Source organism: Haliotis rufescens, unplaced genomic scaffold (genome assembly GCF_023055435.1).
Source record: "Haliotis rufescens isolate VD_foot unplaced genomic scaffold, xgHalRufe1.0.p SCAF_39, whole genome shotgun sequence".
Taxonomy (NCBI): Eukaryota; Metazoa; Mollusca; class Gastropoda; order Lepetellida; family Haliotidae; genus Haliotis; species Haliotis rufescens.
Genome location: NW_025964101.1, coordinates 2,308,477 through 2,324,816, shown reverse-complemented (window position 1 = coordinate 2,324,816; position 16,340 = coordinate 2,308,477). Strand labels below are relative to the sequence as shown.

The 16,340-nt window shown below is 42.1% G+C and overlaps 1 protein-coding gene across 1 annotated transcript; it reads right to left on the bottom strand.

Moving 5' to 3' along the window:
* Positions 1 to 7,098: 7,098 nt before the first annotated feature.
* On the bottom strand, positions 7,099 to 15,751 carry LOC124147208. Its single transcript, XM_048381450.1, has 6 exons — positions 15,682 to 15,751; positions 13,929 to 14,006; positions 13,433 to 13,543; positions 11,129 to 11,233; positions 8,116 to 8,307; positions 7,099 to 7,348 (listed from the first exon to the last, which is right to left on the bottom strand). The coding sequence occupies exons 1-6, from the start codon at positions 15,749 to 15,751 to the stop codon at positions 7,125 to 7,127; spliced, it is 780 nt and encodes a 259-aa protein (XP_048237407.1). The 3' UTR covers positions 7,099 to 7,124.
* Positions 15,752 to 16,340: the final 589 nt, after the last annotated feature.

The following is a 16,340-nucleotide window of genomic DNA, read 5'->3' as shown; positions in this document are numbered from 1 at the left end:
AAATATTTGAGTGTTTCCACGTATAATGTTGGTGTTTACACTAATATAAACTTCACTTTTGACATAAACACAAAAATATACAGTATACATCACTTTACATCAGACTTGAACAGGCATGTTAAATGCTGAACGCGCTTGCTGTTCGATCAAAGGTCTCGTCATTGTCATTTAGAATAACGTCCCTTAATTTCGTCCGTGACTTTGTTCACGATGTGTTTATATCATAACGTTCTGCGCGCTCACGAGAGGACCATTTGAAGAGAAAATAGTGAAGTATCTTTTGGCACATTATTTCAATTCTAATAGCTAAAGTGTTGTAACACTCCCCTTATTGATTATAACATTTATTGGTTTTGAAAAATGCTATTGCATTACACACGAATGCTTTTTGTGTTCGGGTTGTCATGGCATCATTTATCATAAAAACAAAACGTCTACATGTAGGATTGTACAGAATTTCACTCAAACATGTGCATGTTAAACAATGTGACCTGACAATGTGATCATGAATTCCCTGTCACTTATTCATGTTGTTATTGTCAGCAGCTGGGAAATCCCTGTGACGTCACTGGGAAACACCCTGTTACGTGCTGAATATGCTGTACACATGTCTGGATAGCCATAGCCAACTCAGGTTAAAGCATCAACGTTTATTAGAACTTGCATGGCTGACATACGCCAAGGGAATTAACTCTTGTCACAAGAGTGCATACCACGTAACATCTCCCTTCCTTTGAGGAAAACAAATAAAGTAATTAAACCTTTAACTACAGGTACATTAATCCAAGAAATGAGTGACATTACCGAGTCGGTCCATATACTGGGATACAGTATGCAGTTCACTATAACATTCCGTTAAAGCACTTTCCCATAATTCCTGAATTAAAGTTCGCTGTCAACTTGCAATGACAAAATTATTAGTTTTAACTAAACAACATCAGAAACACATTATTATTCCAGTCTTTGGAAAACTGTTAAAGAACACATCCAAGAATTACAAATCAAGCCGTTTAACTGGCTTAAAATCTCTCCCAGACTTTGTCTTGAACATGTCAGATTTTGGAGATGAGGTATTCTTTGGAACATCTCTTGTTGGAATGACAGAATCAGTCTGAGTATTAGAGAGGTTAGCCCTAGACTGAACACATTGCTTATCCTGGATAAGTTCATCATCTCTAGATCTTCTTGGCGACTGGCAGTTTGGGAATGTTGGAATCTCAAGATTAACATCATCCTCAACTCTAGACTTTCTGGCAAGACGAAGTTGTTGTCTATTCTGTTTGAAACAGTGACCATTATCAGATCTCACAGAGTAGGTTCCTGGCTTGATCTCATCTGTCACAGTAGCTTCATTCCATTCCTTCCTGCCGGTTTGAATGGGTTGCATTCTGACAGTATCACCAACCCGTAAGGGTTTGAGAGGTCTTCCAGAGTACTTCCGGTTATGTCTCTCAACTACAAGCATCCTTTTGTCTTCAAGTTGTTGCTTGTCATCCGGACCAGAATCATGTTGAATAGTCTTTAACGTACAAGGAACCTGAGTACGTGTTCGGCGACCAAATAGTCTCTTGGCTGGACTTGTTTGTACGCCTTCAGTAGGTGTATTTCTCACATTCAGCAATCCCAGGTAAGGATCCTCTTTAGCAGCTAGACATTTCTTCATCATCCTTTTAGCTACTTTAACGGCAGCTTCGGCAGCACCATTAGCTTTACTGTTACCAGGGCTGGAAGTTTCATGAGAGAAACCCCAAGACTGACTGAACTTCTTGAACTTCTCACTGGTATACTGAGGCCCTCCGTCACTGATGACGACTTTAGGTATACCATGACGAGTAAAGTGGTGCTTCAACTTGGTAACCACAACATCAGAAGTGGTTTCAGGCAGAAAGTCAATTTCAAAGAAATTGCTGTAGTAGTCAGTAGTCACAAGGTAATTCCTACCTTCAATGGTGAAAATATCAGTTCCCACCTTTTCCCAGGGATGATCAGGAATCTCATGCATAATCAGAGGTTCTGGTGATTGCTTATCACAGAAACGAGCACAAATATCACATGACTCGATATACTGTCTTATGTCACTTGACATCAAGGGCCAGAACACAAGTGTCTTTGCACGGCGTAGACAAGAGTTTATCCCCATGTGACCAACATGAAGTTTTCTCTTGATCTCATCTCTCAATGCAAGTGGGATGACAACTCTAGGTCCACGAAGAATTATCCCATCTTGAATGGTGAGTTCGTCTCTGTAACTGAAGTAAGGAGTAAGCTCAGAGGACAGATTCTCCTTATGTGTTGGCCATCCTTCCATTATAGTTGATTTAAACTTGGTGAGGGTTTCATCAGATGCAGTTGCAACTCTAATGTCATTCATGAGCTTGTCCTTGATCGGCAGATGATAGACGTTATTCACATACACAGTTTCAGAGGAAGGTTTGTCAGGCAATGGCGCTCTTGAAAGTGTATCAGCAATAGGAATAGCTGTTCCAGGTAGATTATCAAATGTCCCATGAAGGTGATTTCACTCAATCGCAGTTCAAGTTTTGATGGGTTCAGCTTGATATGGCTCTCGCGACATCTTGCTAGAAATGCTTCAAGATGAGCATCATGTTCTTCTAGGTTCCGACCATGAATCAGCACATCGTCAACAATACAGACGACACCTGGTAGACCATCAAGGGCTTGAATCAACTTCTTTTGGAAGATTTCTGACGACACAGAAAGTCCAAATGGCAACCTGAGAAATTGATAACGACCAAACCAAGTTTGAAAGGTCGTAAGAAGACTTGACTCCTCATCGAGTTGGACATGCCAGTATCCAGATGACAAGTCAGCTTTTGAGAAAACTTTCGACTTCCCTAGCTCATGTAGGGTATCTTCAAGCACAGGCAGAGTGTAATGCTCTCTACAAAGGGCTTTGTTTAGTTCTTGCGGATCCAAACAAATTCGAAGTTCACCTGATTTCTTTTGCTTAATTGCGATTTGGTTTACCCAGGGGGTTGGCTCATTGATGGGCGCAATCACACCTAACTTCTCCAGTCTGTCTAACTCAGTGTTCAACTTTGAGCGCAGGGCAACAGGAACACGATGGTTTGGCATCACAACTGGTCTCACTGCACTATCAACTGACAGATGAACAACACCACTAAAAGTACCAAGTTTACCATCCAGCACATCACTGAACTTTTCAGTAACTTCAATATTGGCAACACGCTCAATATTCTGCTCATGAATTGTGACTAAGTTCATGAGTGTAACAGTTTTGACACCTAGAAGAGGTGCAAAGTTCTCTTTCACAACAACAAATTCAACAGAATACTTTTTTCTTGTTAGCAGGATTCTGAACAAGAATGTTTAGGCAACCAAGAGGAGTGACGTCAGTCTCATTCCACATCTTCAAATTTTTAGTTGTAGGTTTCAGACTCTTCAACTTGTCCTGGACAATAGAAGACGGAATGATATTAACAGCAGCACCAGGATCAATAGTGAAGACGACATCTCTTCCCTCCACGGTCATTCTACATTTAGCAGGCTTTGCTGTATTGTTTCTTACTGGGACACTTTGGTGCAAAATGATTCAGCTGGTGACACTTCGTGCACTTTTTTCCCCATGCAGGACAACTTTTACGAGCCATGATATGAGAATAACCACAGAATTTACAGTCTCTTTCATGCTGAGATTGGGGTCTCTGACTTCTTGATGGAGAATTCATCTTTCGACTTGAACGAAGAGGCTTCTTTTGCCTTGATCTCAAAGAGTCTATTGCAACTCTATTGATAGGTTCAGGTCTGATCAACTTTGACTGAACTGACGCATTTTCAGTTGCTTTACAGATGTCGATACATCTTTCTAGAGTGAGGTCCCTCTCTTTGAGCAGTGCTTGCTGAGTGTCGGGATCTCTTACTCCAAGGATGAGGCTATCTCTTATTATTGAAGAGATACAATTCTGACAATAGTTGCAGGTTTTCACAAGAGAATGGATTGATCCTAAGAAATTTTCAAATGTCTATCCTTCCTTCTGTTTTCTGAGATTGAAGACGTCTCTCTCATATGTCTCATTAACTTCACCAATAGTAAATGCTTCGAATTTGTCTAGAATTTCTTTGACAGTTCTCTCAGCTTCTGGTGTTTGAAAATGGAATCCATTGAAAACTTTTAAGGCTTCATCACCAAGTGTGTTTAGGAGCAAAGCTACTTGATATTGCCTTCCATATCCTGGCAGGTTCACAAGTATAGAATAATTGGTCCATTTCTGTTTGAATGTTTTCCAATTTTCAGCAATGTTGGATTCAATAACAAGGGGTGATGGAGGTTTTATACCACTAACAGGCCATTGAGCTTGAGGAGGATTGTCGACCATATTTGCAGACTTGAAGCAAGGCTAGACTATCTTCACAGACATTACACACTTGTAGCTAGTTGACATCGACAAATGCAGACAGGAATCTCTCGAGTGTGCAGAATGTCACTTATCAGGTCAAATTAAGCTAATAGATTCAAGTGTTCATTCATTTCAGCGAGTGACATTTGAATGATAGCAGACGAACGCACGTGGTCTGAAACACCTCGGCTTCCATTATAACATTTCAGACATAAAACTGACATAAATAGGTCGTGGTATCATTGAGGAGTGAGAAAGTCACCTGCTGCCACCATGTTACGTGCTGTGTATGCTGTACACATGTCTGGTTAAAGCATCAGCGTTTATTCAATCTCTAACACAAATGAGTTCTCTGTCAGAGTTACGACAGGTATCGTAACTCTGAACGATCTGCGACAGGTTTACGATAGTTTCGAAAATCTATCTTATCTTAGCTTTAGATATCTTATCTTTGCACGTAAGTTGTTAAGATTTATCTTAGCTAAGATCGTTTCGAAAATCTAGGCCCTGTTCCCTTTTGTCCTCCACCAACAGCTGACATTACTCATGAAGTCCTCCAGGGACCGGTTGATCTTCCATACTGTTGATTGTGCCAATGCAGTCTTGAATAGCTGACATTGCAATTGGCAGTATAATTGTTCTTGTTTGTAGTTTCAGACTGAGTAATGTAATTTCCCCAAACATGTCAGCCATAAAATGAGCAAATGCTGCGAACTTTAATGTTTCATTTGCTTGTGGAATTTTTTGCCTCTACTCTTTATATCAGTATTCTTGCTGGCTGCTGCCAAGCTCTCCATGTGAGTACAAACTGCTGTGTACTGAACATTGTCGCTGGCAAGATTCCCATCCTTTTTTCATTGAAGGAATAATCGCAGAGCCCTGTCAACATGTGGAACCAATCTTGATCCTTTGAAAAGTGTGGCGCTGTAAATTCTAGCATCCATTTCATAACCGACCATTCTCAGTTCCCTTTTACTCTTAGGACTAAAGTGGTAGGTTTCCAGATTAAATGGAGACAATCACTAACTACTTCAATCATGGGACTTTCTCTGTGGAGTTTCATGATCAGTGCTAATTCCACTCGATGGAAGTCTATCAGATGAGGGGCAATCTCTCTGAGTTTAGAAACCACACCTTTTCTCTGACCAACATTCACGGATGCCCATCAGCACAAAAGCCAATAAGTTTATTTTCAAAATGTTCTTGGCCATTGGCTAAAAGTGCAACTTTAATAGCTGATAACACACCACCAGGATGGGCATGTTCAAGTTGTGTAAGTTCAAGTTACTTGTTTTCAGGCACACCATTCTTTACAATCCTTGCATAATTAACTTCGTTTTCTGAAACCGAGCTGTCTGTAGCCCCATCGATCATCAATGAAAAGTAATTGACTTCATCTAATGTTTTGGATGGTTTTGCTGTAATTGTACTTGTCACTGTTGATATTTCTGCACATTTCACGTCATTGGCATAGATGTGTGTAATGAGGAGACCATTCTTTTTATGTACTATTAACAATGGTTTAAATTTTGTTGGTTGGTTGGTTTGCTGTTTAACGCCGCACTCAGTAATATTCCAGCTATATGACGGCGGTCTGTAAATAATCGAGTCTGGACCAGACAATCCAGTGATAAATATCATGAGCATCGATCCACGCAATTATGATCGATGACATGCATCAACCAAGTCAGCGAGCCTGACCACCCGATTCCGTTAGTCGCCTTTTACGACTAGCATAGTCGTCTTTTACGGCAAGCATGGGTTGCTAAAGACCTATTCTACCCCGGATCTCCACAGGTATTAAACTTTGTAAATGACAATTCTCCACCAACGCAATATGCCGTGTTGAATTTTATTTTCAGTTCTTCACTTTTTTTATCAGTTTCTGTATCCAGTGCACGACATTGTTGCGCAATAGCGGATTGAGATATGGAAGTTTTTGTCTACTGCATAAAACATCGTCTCTGCACTTTCTATGTCGTAAAAAATCACTTTGTGCTCTAATATTCTCCCGCTTATACTTCTGACTACCATTCACGAAATCAGTATTTCCAGCTACACATGCGTGTCTGCAAAAATAACAAAACATTCTATCTGACGTTTTGTGGTATCGCAACCAGTCGAAGTCTAGCAACCACGACTCCTTAAACACACGTTGAACACGTTGTGATTGAACATTCTCGACTTTTGGTTTCTTTTCTGGGGTGACAGGTTTATCAGTTGCGTTTGATGTTTCAGTCACGTTAACGATGTACGATGTAATTTTTCGTTTTCCTTTTAATTTACCTTTCAAATTCACAAGAGTCGCCATGTTTGGGCGTCTGCTAACGCAAGGGATTGTGGGAAACCTTTTATCCATACTCTGAGAACGACATTGCGTGGCTGGATAATTTGAAATGAACTAGAGTTACTTCCCTTAGAAATAATCATCGGTAAACATCGCTTTTGTCGATAGTTTTGCCGACTAACTCATTACTGCATTTCGAAAAGAGCTAAAAGAATAATTACTGACCGGTAATATAGCCAATTATACCTTAAATTCATGATTTTCCGTACTGGCAAAGAGATAAGTGCTGTAAAATATTTCGTTGCAAATCACTCGCAACTTCGAGCCCTGCGTCTCCACCATGATTGTGGCGAGTTGATACCAGCATTATGTAATAACACTCACGTATGTATCTTCTAGATCTAAGTTTATTTTCCTTAAATCTTACAAGAAAATGCCTCTCCAAGGGTGCCGCCTTGTTATGATATGACCTTCTCGCAAATGAACTTTTGCTTGATCTCACAAGACATGTCTTCCAAACAGAAGCCGCCGGCGTTATTTATGCTGCCGCAGCCAATGCCCGTTAAGTCGGGTTTCCCCCAACACCAGGCCCACTTACTGAATTCTGAAGAGCCATCAACCCACTTGTAATTCTGATTATTTAACGCAGAGAAGCCAATGTAATAGTCGTTGGAGGAGTCCGCTGAAATAATAAGACAATCAGAATTGGCCAGATGTGAAAACAAAAGGATAAGTACATATCGATTATCCAATATATTATCTCTCTATTTTGTCTCTCTATTCTGTTTTGATAAATACCCTGGGCCCACACGTGATCATTTCGTCACGGAAGTGACGTCACCAACTTTTGTAGACTCCGACTCAGGACAGACGTTCTCCCGCTCACGAGAATGTTATTCGACTTGGAGAATGAGCCCAGGGTATGTATCAAAATTAAATACAATATAAATCGTTGATAATCGAGGATTGGATATGGTAGTTAGGCAACAAATATTTGAAAAATGTCCCCCTGGTTGACAAGAAGCCAGCAACAGCACTCGGCGTCCAGTGAGTGTAGTCACTTCTAAGGACACAGTGAGTGAGTGAGTGAGTTTGATTTTACGCTGCTTTTAGCAATATTCCAGCAATATCACGGCGGGGGACACCAGAAATGGGCTTCACACATTGTACCCATGTCGGGAATCGAACCCGGGTTTTCAGCGTGACGAGCGAACGCTTTAACCACCAGGCTACCCGACCGCCCGCCTAAGGACACAGAAGACCTGAGGCCCTATTCTGTCTGGTTAGTCAGAGTAAGCGCTACACAATTTATCGTCAGTTCCTTTGAGGTTACCACACCCTTGCCATACGTTTTCGTTGAGTTCCGTTAAACGTATAGCCGTACAATACAAGGAGAAACAAACTTTGAAAGACAACTTTGTCTGCCAGAGAATCAGAACAGGTTCTTACACAATTCAAAGTTTATATAAGAGTTCAGGTCGTTGTGCTTCTGAAATGCGTTGACAATGTAGAAACGATACTGTGGACCAATGGCCTCACACCAAGCTTTGGCCTCGATCCATAAAGCTTTGACATCATGTGCAGCGTATATACAAGTGGCAGGACCGCTCCGGTACGACCATGGCGATTCACAGCTGGTGTCTGCAACATCAATGTTAAAAACCTTTATGAGCTGTGAGATGAAAGAAATGAGCATATCACAGAAAGTTGTATTGCAGGACGGATTTAATAATCGCTTCATAGACACAACTCTTGGGGGTTCACCATTGAATTTTTTACAGGTTTGTGTGTGTGTGTTAGATCCAGGATATTAATTTGTATCTGCTTCACAACATGCAACTTTCTTCTGGTTTAATGTGCAGTGTTATAGACGGGGAAGGTGGTTTTGTGTACATTGATAGGTTATAAACTGTGGAGATGGTTAAGAGTGGGTGATTGAGTTAAAATTTAAATCACATGGGCAAATTTTCAGCCATATCGTGACTTTCAAAGGTAATATATAATAAATGAGATGGTTAAGAAGAGGAAGAGGAGGAAGAAGAAAAGGAAGGAGAGAGAAGAAATTATATATATATATATATATACGCTCGCAATAAAGTTAAAGCCACAAATACTTATGTTATCCGTCCTTTCATGTTCTTTTAGTGTCATTCATTGGCCGAAACAAGAAATTCACGGTATTGACACCTTCACACGAAGAATCATGTCAGACAATGAATCCCACCACCCTCGCTCTTCCCTCAATCGCTTATTTTTACTAATCATAATTGGAGTGCGTGGTTTGATTAACGTGCACACATCTATTTGTCATATGATCCTCTTGTGAAGCATGACAAGACTCATGATGAAAACAAGGCATTCCACGGATTTTGGAAACGAGCCAAAGATGTGGGACATAATCGCAATGTCAATGTTGTGTTTGTTGATGGTTCTGTACTGCTGGACGGTGCGGAAATGAGTGTCAACCAAAAGGAGCGCCATATCATATAAGCCCAGGCTCAGTTTTTCAAGGAGAGGCTATCTGAACGACCACTGCATCGAGTTCATATGCAGAGTGTTGAGATGTACAGCAACCTTGGAAAGTCCTTCGCTTGGATGAATTATTTTGCCCTGAAAAGTGGAACAGGATTTCTGTTTGCTTCTCAGAACCAGTCACTTCCCACTTGAAACCGTCAATGTGTGATTTTGCATCCGAATGTAAATATGATATGTAGAATACGCAATGAACTTAATGAGACTGTCCATCACATTTTCATGGGATGCCCAATTTTGGCACAAACATGGTAACTTCAGCGACATGATTGAGTGGCTCGATCCTCTTAATTCCGATTTCGCCGCCATGCTTGTGTTTTGGACACAGATATCCATCCATGGTACGACCCAGAGTATGTAGAGGGCGCCATGCTTGTGTTTTGGACACAGATATCCATCCATGGTACGACCCAGAGTATGTAGAGGGCGCCATGCTTGTGTTTTGGACACAGATATCCATCCATGGTACGACCCAGAGTATGTAGAGGGCGTCATGCTTGTGTTTTGGACACAGATATCCATCCATGGTACGACCCAGAGTATGTAGAGGGCGCCATGCTTGTGTTTTGGACACAGATATCCATCCATGGTACGACCCAGAGTATGTAGAGGGCGCCATGCTTGTGTTTTGGACACAGATATCCATCCATGGTACGACCCAGAGTATGTAGAGGGCGCCATGCTTGTGTTTTGGACACAGATATCCATCCATGGTACGACCCAGAGTATGTAGAGGGCGCCATGCTTGTGTTTTGGACACAGATATCCATCCATGGTACGACCCAGAGTATGTAGAGGGCGCCATGCTTGTGTTTTGGACACAGATATCCATCCATGGTACGACCCAGAGTATGTAGAGGGCGTCATGCTTGTGTTTTGGACACAGATATCCATCCATGGTACGACCCAGAGTATATAGAGGGCGCCATGCTTGTGTTTTGGACACAGATATCCATCAATGGTACGACCCAGAGTATATAGAGGGCGTCATGCTTGTGTTTTGGACACAGATATCCATCCATGGTACGATCCAGAGTATATAGTGGGCGCCATGCTTGTGTTTTGGACACAGATATCCATCAATGGTACGACCCAGAGTATGTAGAGGGCGTCATGCTTGTGTTTTGGACACAGATATTCATCCATGGTACGACCCAGAGTATATAGAGGGCGCCATGCTTGTGTTTTGGACACAGATATCCATCAATGGTACGACCCAGAGTATGTAGAGGGCGCCATGCTTGTGTTTTGGACACAGATATCCATCAATGGTACGACCCAGAGTATGTAGAGGGCGCCATGCTTGTGTTTTGGACACAGATATCCATCAATGGTACGACCCAGAGTATGTAGAGGGCGCCATGCTTGTGTTTTTGACACAGATATCCATCCATGGTACGACTATGTATATGTAGTGGGCGTCATGGAAAATGATTAATACAACATTATTTTGAATAGCCCCGTATTCAGCCTCAGACCTGTCCAATCCATTTTTATCATTTTATTAATTTGCTGTCCCTTTTGACACTGATGTGAAGAAAATTGTTCTTTAATAGTTGTGAAATGTTGACACCGCAGGCTGGAGCTCTTGGAATATTGCTCGACATAAATGGAAATTCATCCCTCTTGTGATACAGTCTTGTGTAGAAGGGCACAACTAACTATGACATAGTCTGTCGCGGCCTGTAAAACGCTGAAAGAAGTGTCGAAAATGTTTTAATGCACTTGTTTTGACTCAAAAGAAACTTTCGTCAACACATTTCAAATTTCACCTGACTGTGAAATTATCGGATCTGCACGCACACATACACCTCTCTCTCCCTCTCTCTCTCTCTCACACACACACACACACACACACATACACAGACACAGACACAGACACACACACTATGAAATTATCGGTCCTCCATTCCGCCTCTCCTCCACTCACCTTCGACCCCCGATGTACCTATGCTGCTCAGAGCATTTTCTAAGTCACCAATACGTGTTTCCAGGCCATCTACAACAGACTGGCTCACTTGGTCCGTATTCTGTTCTGAAACATAGATTCACATAATATAGAATAGCGCTGTCTGGTAATAAAAGTATATTTAGAAATCTAAAACTGAGACCATTGTACGAGTCCGATTATAGAAAAAGGGCGTGTTTATGATTCGCTATCAAAAAGTGATGATAGAAGCTGTTCGCGAAAAGGTGAGCATATCCTACCCCTCCGGTGGCACTTGTCCCCAACACATCCAAAGGAAATTTAAGTGTTCACATGAACAAACAAGTCAAGATGGGGGATTGCATCGGATATAAGACTGGTCATCCGATGCGTCAAATGACCAGAACGAGTTTCTACCATAAAACCTTTGAAAGCTTACGGAGGCCTTGGCTGCTGAAACCACGAACAAACAAGTTTTGATCGTATCTCAAAAGTTGTGAAATGTTGTTAAAGTTGATTAAAGTCAGATTGGTTACAGACGAGAGTCTGTGGAATAATTGGTTTTGGAACCTGAACTTTGTAGCCTTGCAAGCAATATAGCATCCTAAAAACATTATAAATGGTTATTAATTGTTGAATAAAAAGATGAATAAAACACCGAAATTCGATATTCCTTGTTGTTTAATAAATAACGTCAACGTCAATGCCAACGTCAGTGTCAACGTCAACGCTAGAGAATAATCAGTCTCGATTATCCGACGAAACAGATTCCATTGGGCGCAAAAGTCAAAATAGTAATGAAGATTATACGGATGGTTGACTGAAATCAGTGATGACACCATGTGTTAGCGAACACCAACATATACAACACATTGTCCAGCTATATCAAAGTGACATATAAATAATCGAGTCTGCGCCAGGCAATCCAGTCAAGAGGATCCCTCCCACATAACATGTACGAGTACTCTAACGTGAACATCTGGACAGCCGTCAGTCATTAATACGTTTTGAAAACCAATAGAACCATCTATCTGCAGAGGGATATTACCCTGGTTTCGGCCTGCTGATGACATTTGTTACCAATGACATCTCCAAAAAAGGCTGTGAAGTCACACAATTGTGTGAGGGAATAAGGTTTGACACTGCTTTGAAACTTTTTGCAGTTATATGTCATGTCGGTTTCTTGTTCGGGGAAAGGGCTGCCGATGTTTTAAAGGTGTTTACGTTTTAATTGAAACCAAAGAAAATGGCTACAGTGCTGACAAACCAAGAAGCATAACAAGAGGAAGTCTGGGATTTGAAACCATGAAAATACGATTCTGACAGTCCACTAGCAGAAAAGCCAACTAGTATTCCTCGTGCAAGCACTTGTCTTGAAGTGTACATGTCTGTGCAAGTGCGAGTGTAAGTGCAAATTTGTTTGTTTGTTTGTTGTTTAATGCCGCACTCAGCAATAGTCCAGCTATATGACGGCGGTCTGTAAATAATCGAGTCTGGATCAGACAATCCCGTGATTGACATCATGAGCATCGATCCATGCAATTAGGATCGATGACATGCATCAACCAAGTCAGTGGGCCTGACCATCCGATCCCGTAAATCGCCTTTTACGAAAAGCATAGTCGCCTTTTATGGCAAGCATTGGTTGCTGAAGATCTAATAAATCCCGGATCTTCACGGGTCAAGTACAAATGTGAATCTGAACAATGAGTAGCAAACATCTGTCATTTAAAGTTACTGAACACTTTTGTTTATACGATTATGATAGTCTAAACATATTCCTTGTTCTCATACACAAATAAGTTCACCATTCTGTTGTCAAACAGGGTATAATGAGAAACCAGTATATGTATATTACCTAAAACAGTTTGGTGGAAATCCAGACTACCGTCATGGAAATAGCACCAGTTATGTCTAGTAATATCACGGCGCGTCAGCTTAATGTGGGAGGAAAGCCCGAAGTGATGCAGGTCTCAGACGTTAACCGCTTTGGTGAAACCCACGAGCACGGGTATGGTGCTAACAAACCTACAAACATAATCGGGGCGAACCGGGATTCGAACCCACAACCATAGATTTCAGGCGAGCACAAAGGACGCAACTCTGCACAGTGCCCCTAACATCATTTTAAGTTACCTAGAGGCATAGGACTCATGTATACATGACTCTAGTGGGAATATTGTGGCAATTCAGGAAAATGGTGGGTTTGGGTTGCGGTCTAGTTATGTATCTACACATTACTAATCAGAGTTTATTCAGAGATTTCACGTTTATATAATGTGTGTGGCAACATGTGAGAATCCATACCTTCAGCTGAAGCAATTCGTCCTTCCAGGTTGCCGATGCTAGTTTCTAGCTCTACAAGATCTGATGATAAGGCCGCGCTGGCTATGCTGTTGGATAGGTCATTGATCTGAGCTGAAACGAAAACAAAGCCAGTAAAAGTTGGAACACTGTTCGGTGGTCTGTTGTCCAATAAAATGCAATTTTCTTTTTGACAAAGCGGCTTTTTCGCTATTTGGCAATCGGGAAAGAAAATAGTTTGGGTAGACTTGATCAAAGCAGCTGCGGTTCTTGTGGTTCTTGTGGTCCGCTCGTCACGCCGAAGACCCGGGTTTAATATCCCACATGGGTTCAATGTATGAAGCCATCGTCGTGACATTACTGGAATATTGCTTAAAGCGGCGTAAAACCATACTCACAGACTATTAATGCCTTGTTTTATTTTCGAGTCAGTAAGAACCCGTTCTCTTACATTTGTTCATTTTGTCTTCAAACAGGAATAGAATGAATTAAAACTTACTGTTGTAGCCCGTCACCTGGTTCTCCAGCGCCGCCAATGAAGATTCCAGACCTTGGAGCGTGACAACCTTACCGTCGACTGAACAAGAAGAAGATAGTAAATTGACGGAGATAATACTAGGTACTATTATCTGCACTGCGAGGCGAGGTGAAATAGGGTTTAACGTCGCGTCCAAGATTATTGCACTTCTATAGCGACGTGCATGTACATGTGTGTGTGTGTGTGTGTGTGTGTGTGTGTGTGTGTCTGGCTGCTTTTACTAGTCCGGACTGATGCCGATGTTTAGTGCTAGCCCACTGAGATACCATGCCGCAGTTTAACATGAATACCCCACTCAGACACAGTGTACTGACTCCGAGCCGACCAGTCCTTGTTTTAGCCCCTTAATGCCGAGCTCCAGACAGGATAACAACAAGTACCATCTTTTAACGTCTTTTCGTATGACGCGGCCGGGGATCGAACCCCGGACCTTCCGCTCTCCGGGCGGACGCTCTACCACCAGACCACGGAGGCGATCCTGCTGTGAGTCCCATGACTTAACCCTAAAAGACGTAACAGTCTACTCTACAGCGTGCACTGCAAATTATTTAGAGCTGGGGGCATGAGTGACGTGTAAGACGCCGCAATTCGCAGAGTTGCGTCCCTTAGTCGTGCCAGAATCCGATGATCGTGGGTTCGAATATTAGAGCCGCCCTGATAATCTTCGATTGAATCTTCGAAGGAACAACTGGATCCTGACACTTCTTAAGGGACGCAACTCTGCACGTCGAATATCATAATCTTACACCAGCAGTACTTGGCGGCACTAGGGAAACCTTCTTCGTGTAAACTGTATAGGAATCTATGATCTCACTGAAATACTGTTCAAAGTGGCTTTCAACCAAACACATGACCTATGGAAGCATTTTAGGGCCTCTTGTTTGGGTTCCTTTTTCCTTGAAATTTATAGATAGTAAGTTGAAATTTAAAGATGCTCTGCTGAAATTTTAAAATACTTAGTTGAAATTTCAAGATCCATACGTTGTACTTTCAAGTTAAAATCTTAAAATTCAACTTCTTGTCTTGAAATTTCAAGATCATTATCTTAAAAGTTCGACTTTGTATATACCTTGAACTTTCAATTCAGTATCTTGGAATTTTAACATGGGATCTTGAAATTTCAAATTAATATCTAGAAATAACAAGAAAATATAAAACAGTAATGGCCCTTATTGCCCTGTCACACTAAACGTAAGGCAGTCACGTATGGCGACGTATGAGATTTTTTGCTAAAACGCCGGCAACGCTGAAACACGCTATGGTTAAGTTAGGTGTAAGTTAAAAGCACGCTGGTATACGTTGTGGTACGTCGAGGGTTAAAAACATTTTTGTGCATGCACAACATTTTCGGCGTAAGCGAACGGATGAATTATACGTTAGGCATACGTTAGAGGTACGCTCTACATGCTTTTACATACGCCAGATATACGTAACCCATACGCTGATATACGTCGACATAAGTTGGATGAGGTGTACTGTACACCTAACGTATTGATAACGTATGCGTAACTTACTTCTAACGCATGACTAACGTATGCATCCAAAGTATATGGCATATTAGACGTATGTCTGACGACAGTATAACTTATTAAACGTGTTTCTAACGTTCAGCTAGCGTAGTACAGGCATTGGGGTGGGGTGGGGGGGGGGGGGGGTGGGGGGGTGGGGGGGGGGCGTTGTACATATTGGGTCCCGATCAGTACCTCCTCATCACTTCTGATGGAGACATCATAGAAGATGGAGGTGAAGGATTCTGAGAGACTGCACCAAGACGAAATAGCCATTCTCCAACATCAGCATGATATCCTCCAATTGACACTTTACCAGATACGTGAAAATAGGAGGAGGAGACGAGGTCAACGGAGGAGGGTCTGGGTCAGACCATGGATCGGGAGGCGACGGCAGTTTGGCTTGTATGACCAACTTCTGGTGGAACTCCGTAACGAAGACTTCATTCAGCTACAGGCTTTCCCGAGCCAGGAGGGTAGTAGAAAATGCCTTCGGCATCCTTGCCAACAGATTCCAAGTTTTGCTGATTACCATGCAGTGTGTCCCGTCCACCATCAAACTCATCGTCAAAGCTTGTATGGTCCTGCACAACCTGATGAGGATCCGGTACCCTGGACTACAGAACACTGCAACACAACACTCCAAAACTGCCTACTTCTTCGCTGAAGGTGAGCGTGTCCAAGTCCGGGTTTGCCACATCCATCCCAGGGCAGGGGACATGTAAAGTAGTCCTGAAAGTCCGCAGTTGTTAGAGAGAGGCTTGGTAAGCTGCTTCCAATTCTACTGATTACATCCCAAAGCCGCTGACACCAAAGTGGGAGTGTTTTGCGCTGCTGGTGGAGCACATGTGAGGAAGGGGGGAGG

What these genes read in the sequence shown, in the direction of transcription:
- LOC124147208 (XM_048381450.1), bottom strand. Translation starts at nt 15,751, where the DNA reads ATGGCTATTTCGTCTTGGTGCAGTCTCTCAGAATCCTTCACCTCCATC. An exon ending in ACGAATTGCTTCAGCTGAAG is followed by an intron (nt 11,234 to 13,432) that starts GTATGGATTCTC and finishes TCTATGTTTCAG; the next exon opens with AACAGAATACGGACCAAGTG. An exon ending in TTATATAAACTTTGAATTGT is followed by an intron (nt 7,349 to 8,115) that starts GTAAGAACCTGT and finishes TTATTATTTCAG; the next exon opens with CGGACTCCTCCAACGACTAT.